Source organism: Otolemur garnettii, unplaced genomic scaffold, assembly GCF_000181295.1.
Source record: "Otolemur garnettii isolate 467f Iridium unplaced genomic scaffold, OtoGar3 scaffold00247, whole genome shotgun sequence".
In the NCBI taxonomy this organism is placed as follows: domain Eukaryota; kingdom Metazoa; phylum Chordata; class Mammalia; order Primates; family Galagidae; genus Otolemur; species Otolemur garnettii.
In genome coordinates, this window is record NW_003852642.1 from 43,390 (window position 1) to 50,817 (window position 7,428).

At 35.5% G+C, this 7,428-nt stretch overlaps 1 protein-coding gene and 1 pseudogene across 1 annotated transcript; one reads left to right on the plus strand and one right to left on the minus strand.

The window, feature by feature from the left end:
• Positions 1–5,214: 5,214 nt before the first annotated feature.
• LOC100942986 lies at positions 5,215–5,692 on the minus strand (annotated as a pseudogene).
• Positions 5,693–6,233: 541 nt separating this feature from the next.
• Positions 6,234–7,145, plus strand: LOC100943308 (olfactory receptor 4A5-like). The gene has a single exon (XM_003802379.1). The coding sequence runs from the start codon at positions 6,234–6,236 to the stop codon at positions 7,143–7,145; it is 912 nt and encodes a 303-aa protein (XP_003802427.1).
• The last annotated feature ends 283 nt before the right edge of the window (positions 7,146–7,428 follow it).

The following is a 7,428-nucleotide window of genomic DNA, read 5'->3' on the forward strand; positions in this document are numbered from 1 at the left end:
AGCAATAACTGAGAAAATGACATGAAGGCTGTGTTGACCAGTTGATGGAAGTATTTCAGATTGCATGTGAAAACCCCACACTGTACCCCAGAAGTGGATTAATGTACATAGTTACCATTCAATTAAAAAAAAATAAAAATGAAGTCTTATTCATGTTCAGGCTCGTCTCAAATTCCTGAGCTCAAGTGATACACCTGCCTTGGCCTTCCAGAGCCAACCCTGGCTTCTAATGTTTAACAGCACTAATGCAGATTTCTTTAGGGATAGAAATCAAAACAATGTGGCAGAAAGAAAGAAAGAGAACAAAGGATATTCTTACCTACCTTTTTGTGGGTAGCTGTTTTTCTTACAGGCAAACCTACAATGACACAGAGAGGGCTCTATATCATGTGCCAGAAAGACTTTTAGGGCTCCACAAACAAGTAGGCAGGAAGAATTTAACTCTCTGCAGAACTTCCATTTGTGCCCAGAACTTAAAGCCCTGTATAAGTAACCTCTAATAAACTCATCTAAGCCATACAACTAGATTTGTTGTGGGGTGGTTTTTCTATACTGTCTTGCATTTTGCTGAATAAACTTGAACTTCAGGGTAAAGCATGTATACAGAGTTCCACCCATCAGTTAATATTTTCAATGAATTTTTAATGAAAGTAAAAAAGTTCAGATTCTGGGCTCTTGTAGTAGGCATTATTTGATGCAGGAAACACTTGTGCCTCATTCAGATAAGCTGAAAGCATTAGTAGTTCTTTGAATTCTTCTGGAGGAGGCATAGAGAAGATGCCTTGTGGATGTCAGTTCTTCATCCAGGAGTCATAATTCAATTCAGAGTAACTTCGATTGCATCAGATAGTTCCTCAGAACTGAAATACATTTGTGCCTCTTTTAACACGTGCCTATCAGGGAGACATAGTTTTTAGATGAGCTCTTTACCGTTTTGAAATAATACATAGGACTTTGGGTTTCTGGGGTCAATCCATTTATGATGTTAATTAAAAACTGCCAACTTTTAGTGGAGCCCATGACATGATAAGGATTTTCACTCATTCAGACAGGCATTTATATAACTCTTTATCTAAGGCACGTATGGTACAGAAGGTCTGAGATTTAACTAAACATATGATGAGTTTAAAATGTTCAATGGAGCCAATGACAAGCTATGTTTAGGAAATACCAGTGGAAGCCTTTAGGTGCTGTTCCTGTTATGGAAAATAACAATTTCTTTCATGTAGAGAAAGTCATTGAATTGATATTGGACTAAAAAGAAAAGATTGAATTAGAAGACGAAATATTATTACAGTTACATCTGACTCATATTTAGGCCTTGACTAGTAGCATCTACTCCAATGTAAAATTGTAGAACTATGATTTCCTATCTTTCAGAGAATTAGCTGTTGTGTTCTCTGCCTGTTGGCTTCAGGGCTTCTGGGGCAGAGACATTGTCATAGTCAGAGAACAGCCCTCCTTTATGGGAATATGGCTGGGTGAGGAAGCCTGCCACTGGTTTTCCTTGTGCTCATGGTATAAATATTATTTGCCTTACCTAAATATTTCCTTATGTGAAACTAATAATTTACTATTTAATTTACTTTAGAATTTTTCTTTTCACATTATAGGCTTTTTACTATGCTTGGCATTTAGGTTTTTCTTGGCAAGTCTCAAATCTTTTTTCCCTAGTGATTGTTAGAGGGAAGTCAACTTTTCAAGAGAGATCACTTGGTTTGAATTTGTTCCAACTATTCTAATTAACTCATCTATAATAAATAACCTTACATTCTTTCATTTACAAAGCTGATGATGTAATACTTTGCAAATTCTGCTTGTACATTTACATGGAAGACTTAGTTTCTTTATAAAGTAACCAAGGAGATTTTTTAAACTCAATTTTCTCCCCAGTTTGGAGCATATGTTTAAGTGGGATCTAGTCTTCTATGTGTGATGCTTTCCTTTTAGATCCATGATTACATGTAGAAATTTGTGGAAGGTAACAATTTCCAGCAATGATATTGGGAAGATATAGGGAGACACTGTAAAGCAGTGGTGATTGTGGTGTGCTGTTGAATGACTGAAAAAACTAAAGAGTTCTTCTTCTACCTGTGAGAAAGCTCTGTTATTGGCTTACCTGAAGTTATATTCTAGCATTTGCCTTGTTAGGTATAGAATTTAGTATCCAGATATATGAATGTTATTATAAATGCTCAAAGTCACGTACTTTTTGGTTGCTTCATGATGATTGACAGAGAATAGAAAATATTCAAGTAACTAAAGATTAATGCTGTTAAATTTCTTCTTATTTGTGCCACCAAATTATGATGTTGACCATGTTAATAATTGCTGCTATTAGGTCAGTTTTTACATAGTCTTGTAATGATAGCAATTTTGTTTTTCTATGAAGAATTTTTCCCTCAGGTGAGAATATCCATCCAATTTAGTATGGTAAATATTGAGATCAAGTTTAAGTATCTGTATATTTTAGACATGCCCTTTGGGTGCTTTGACTGAAATAAGGAGAAGTCTGTGTGGAAATATGGAAACAATAGCCACTTGACTATTTCAAGGTTCACTGATCATGCACTGATTATCCAGTGTTCTATGTTCACATGCAGATGGATGGGGTATGTGCAGATACCTTTGGTGAAAGAAGCATTGAATTCTGAGGACTGAGGACAAGACTTAAAGACGTGAGTACTTGAAATGATTGAGAAGGGATGCTTATTGAAAATTCCAGTAAAGTGCTGAGGTATAGGTTATGTCTGAAATAACTTACTGTTCATTGGAGGAATCTGAATTGGAAAAATTAAGGTAACAAAACACAGAATTTAATGAGCGCATACAAAGTATATTTGGTGGTAGTATATAGTCTCATAGGTGTTCATTTTCTATTTGTCCAAATAGGAAGTGCAACAATGTTGCATGTTAATGTATAAATTATAATCAAATAGATTTATATTCTTAGTTTTACCGTAAAGATACTTGGTATCATGTGGAATTTTAAATTATTTAATACAAATGTATCTAAATGTGATTTATAAAATTATTAACATATTATATAAGTTAAATTCTGCAAAATTATTTTATATAATTATAAAATTATTTTAATAGTTATAAAATTATTAACATATTATATAAGTAATTTTATAAATCACTTTTAGGTACATTTGTATTAAATAATTTAAAATTCCATATGATACCAAGGATCTTTAAGTGTAAACGAACAAATGCCTATTATGTTCTGGAAATTTGATATGACCTTGTATGTATGAATCTAAAAATTATCCCACCAAACATGTTAGAGATGGTATCCCAGCCAAAAATGGCACTTGAACATTACCTTGTCTACTGTGATTTGGAATGGTTTATAAGATGGAATTGTGAAATCTAGAGAGGATATGTTTTTTAATAGAGGGATTTTACCTTTTAAAAATGTCATGTACTAAAAACAAAAAAAAAACACACAAAAAATGTCATGTACTTAGGAAAGTATGTTGAAATATTTTTATTTTAGAAAAGTGTTAACAGTATTTTAAGTGGAAATCCTAGTAATACTATTTTGAAATATTAAATCTTTGATGATTCAAACCATAGAGTATAGTGTATGTATGCTAACTTACAAGTAAATTATTACTTGCCCTATAAAATTTTATCCTAATAAAATCTACCATTGATGATTAAAGAGGGAAAAAGCACTAAACCTTGCAGAAAGTAATAAAGGGAAAAAAGAGAATTGATTGTAGAAGACTTTATACACTCGTATTCTTCAACAGCTATGCTTTTATTGGTCTATAGCTTCAACAATGACAGAAATGATGAACTATGTGAATGAGATGTGTAGATTTTTTTTTTTTTTTGAGACAGAGTCTCACAATGTCATGCTTGGTAGAGCTCACATGGTGTCACAGCTCACAGGAACCTCAAACTCTTGGGCTCAAGTGATTCTTTACCTCAACCTCCCAAGTAGCTGGGACTACAGGCGCCTGCCACAATGCCCGGCCATTTTTTTATTGCAGTTGTCATTGTTGTTTAGCTGGCCTGGGGTATGTGGCTGGCACTGTAACCACTGTGCCATGGGCACTGAGCCAAACGTGTAGAATATTCATCACTGCTGGCATCAAGACAAAGCTCAAACTCGTCCACACATGACCTCCCCCACTGCCAAATCTATGTAAATGCACTCATCTTTTGCACATGTGAGGTTTATTAATTCCGTAATTTTGCTCAAGATCAAATAACCAGGAAGTTCAGGGTTGTATCTGTAGTTTTCCCATTCTTCTCTGTTCTTGAATTTGTCTTTAATCATCAGATCTAGGAACTTTTAAAAACCAATGCTTTTTTCTTTTTGATATCCACTGTGGCAGGAGAGATCAATGATATGACAGTAGATTTCCATAGAATTCAGTGAGATATTTTGGCAGAGATTATATTTGCTGCTACATAGGTCATATTGTAAAGATACCACAACTGCTCCAAATTCAAAGGACTGAGTCTACCCTAATTTATTTATTTGTAGTTTATTGTTACTACCAGAGAGTAAGCCCTTTGAGTGGAGGAACATGTTCCCTGTTTGTAGCTGATGCTTGCACCATAGTTTGCTTTATTTATTTATAATTTGTAACATATTTTATTTATTTAATATTTGTAACATATTTTGCTTTATTTATTTATAATTTGACTGTGATCTGTATCTCCATTTATTTAAGCTTCAGTTAACCTCTCTTTATAATTTTTTAGTTTAAGTAGCTTTGTATGTAGAAGCCTTGCACATATTTTATTATTTTTCCTATGCACTTGATACTTTCATGTTAGGACACTTAAAAATATTTCAATTTCTTTCTTTCTTTCTTTTTTTTTATAGGATACATTAAAATTTGGTTTAATAATTCTTTGCAGAAAAAAAAAAAAAGAAAATCACATTTGTAGTGAACGAACAACACACATTTTTGGGCTATTATTTTTAACTACCATCCCATGAATTCATAGGGAAGAGGCTCCAGTAGCTCAGGGAGGCACCTTGCCATTGAATGTGACAAAACATTGATTGAGTTTTGAATTCATGGGAAATAGGTTCCAGCACCTTGTATCACTGTTACATGGGGTCTAATTGGTTATCTTGTGTGCTATGCTGTACACCTATTATGCCATGAGCTCACAGAGAGTAAATAGGTTCTTGCACCTAAGAGCATGGGTCCACTGGTACTCTTGCATGCTATGTTATATGCTTTATGCCATGAATTCATAGAGAATGGGTTCCAGGAGCTCAGGCTCCTTTCCGTTGGTTCTCACAAAGTGTGCTTCTCTGGGTGGAGCAGGCTGGCGCTTCAGTTGAACCCAGGTTCCTTTCTCTTTGGCTTCCTTCTTTTTCTGATCATTTTCCTTCACATGTTTCAGGAAGCTATCTCGGCTCTTAGCGTGCTTAATATACTCAATATGAACATTAATCCTCTTGGCAAGAATCTTGTCCTTGTTTGTATACAACAATGCCAACAGCATGCTGGGTAACATTGTAGACTCTTCCAGTTTTGCCATGGTAACATTTGTGTGGCATGCCTTTTTGAACAGTACCCATTCCCTTGATGTCTACAATATCACCTTTCTTGTAGATTCACATGTATGTGGCCAAAGGAACAACTCCATGTTTTCTAAAAGGCCTAGAGAACACGTATCGGGTGCTTCTCCTTTTTCCCTTTGTGTTCGTCATTTTGGTGAATTACTGAAAGATGGCGTTTCAATTTCTTTTTTTCAAATTTTAGATGAACATGAGGGTATATATGATTAGGTTATATTACTTGTGTTTGTAAGACAAAATTTGAGTTGTAGTTGAATCCCTCATCCATGAAGTGTACCATATACCAGTGTATTGTACCTGTTGTTTGTATGTAAACATCCTGAAGAAGTGACATCATTTTAAAAAAAATTATATAATGTATGAATGATTATTGGGTTCTTTAACTATAATTCTCTATAGAATACATACTAAGTATTAGAGATAGAATCTTTCACATATAGGCCCCAAAGAATATCATCCGGGGAGAAATGGAATTGTGAAGAAAAGTCTACTGTGAGCTTTAGACGAGGACTCATTTGGACATACAAAATGTATATTGTGGGTAAACCACTGTTGAAGATATGAAAAAGACAGGCTCCAAGACATTGTCGATGTGTTCATAGTTCTGTTCACAATTTCATTCCAGGTCCTGTTCTGAGCTCTCAGGTCTTACACAAAATTTACAGAGGAATAAATGGGAGAGAGTAACAATATCACTGAATTTATCCTCCTGGGACTTACTCAAGATCCTACTGGGCAAAAAGCATTACTGGTGATGTTTTTGCTCACATATGCTGTGACGATGGTGGGCAACCTGCTCATCATGGTGACTATTATCAGGAGCCCATCTTTGGGCTCCCCAATGTACTTCTTCCTGGCCACTCTGTCACTTATTGATGTTGTTTATTCCACTATCGTTACACCAAAATTGATTGTAGACTTACTCTATGATAAAAAGATCATTTCCTTTTCAGCCTGCATGGGCCAGCTCTTTATAGAACACTTGTTTGGTGGAGCTGAGGTCTTCCTTCTGGTGGCAATGGCCTATGATCGCTATGTGGCCATCTGCAAGCCTTTGCACTATTTGACCACCATGAAAAGACAGGTGTGCATCCTTCTGTTGGTGGTGGCTTGGGTTGGAGGTTTTGTGCACTCTGTGGTTCAAATTGTTTCTGTGTACAATCTTCCCTTCTGTGGCCCCAGAGTCATTGACCACTTCTTCTGTGACATGTACCCGTTACTGGAACTTGCGTGCACAGACACTTACTTTTTAGGTCTCACTGTGGTTGCCAATGGTGGGGCAATCTGCATGGTGATCTTTATCCTTCTCCTCATCTCCTATGGAGTCATCCTAAACTCCCTTAAGACTTACAGTCAAGAAGGGAGGCGTAAGGCCCTGTCTACCTGCAGCTCCCACATCACTGTGGTTGTCTGCTTCTTTGTTCCCTGTATTTTTATATACGTTAGACCTGTGTCCACCTTCCCTATTGATAAATTCATGACTGTATTTTATACAGTTATTGTTCCCCTGTTGAATCCTTTGATCTATAGCTTGAGAAATTCGGAGATGAAAAATGCTATGGAAAAGCTCTGGTGTAAAAAGTGAACCATAGATGGAATAAGAATGTCCTTCACATCGACCATGGTTAGTACCAGTTCTAAGGCAACACACTGTCAGTAAATTCTAATGATGAATAATGTTGTCAATTGAATCAATTCTATGGAGATACTTCTTTTTATATGAAGTCATCAGAATTGTGAAATAAGTTATCTTTTGAGGTTAGAGTCAATCTAATGTAAAAATTGTGCAGGATGAGTTAAAGGCACAGGTATGCTATTGCAAATAAAAATAAAATTAAGTTCATCTGGCATCTTTATTTTTTTAGTGT

Bases quoted from the DNA above. Each gene is read 5' to 3' on its own strand.
- LOC100943308 (XM_003802379.1), top strand. From the start codon at position 6,234: ATGGGAGAGAGTAACAATATCACTGAATTTATCCTCCTGGGACTTACT.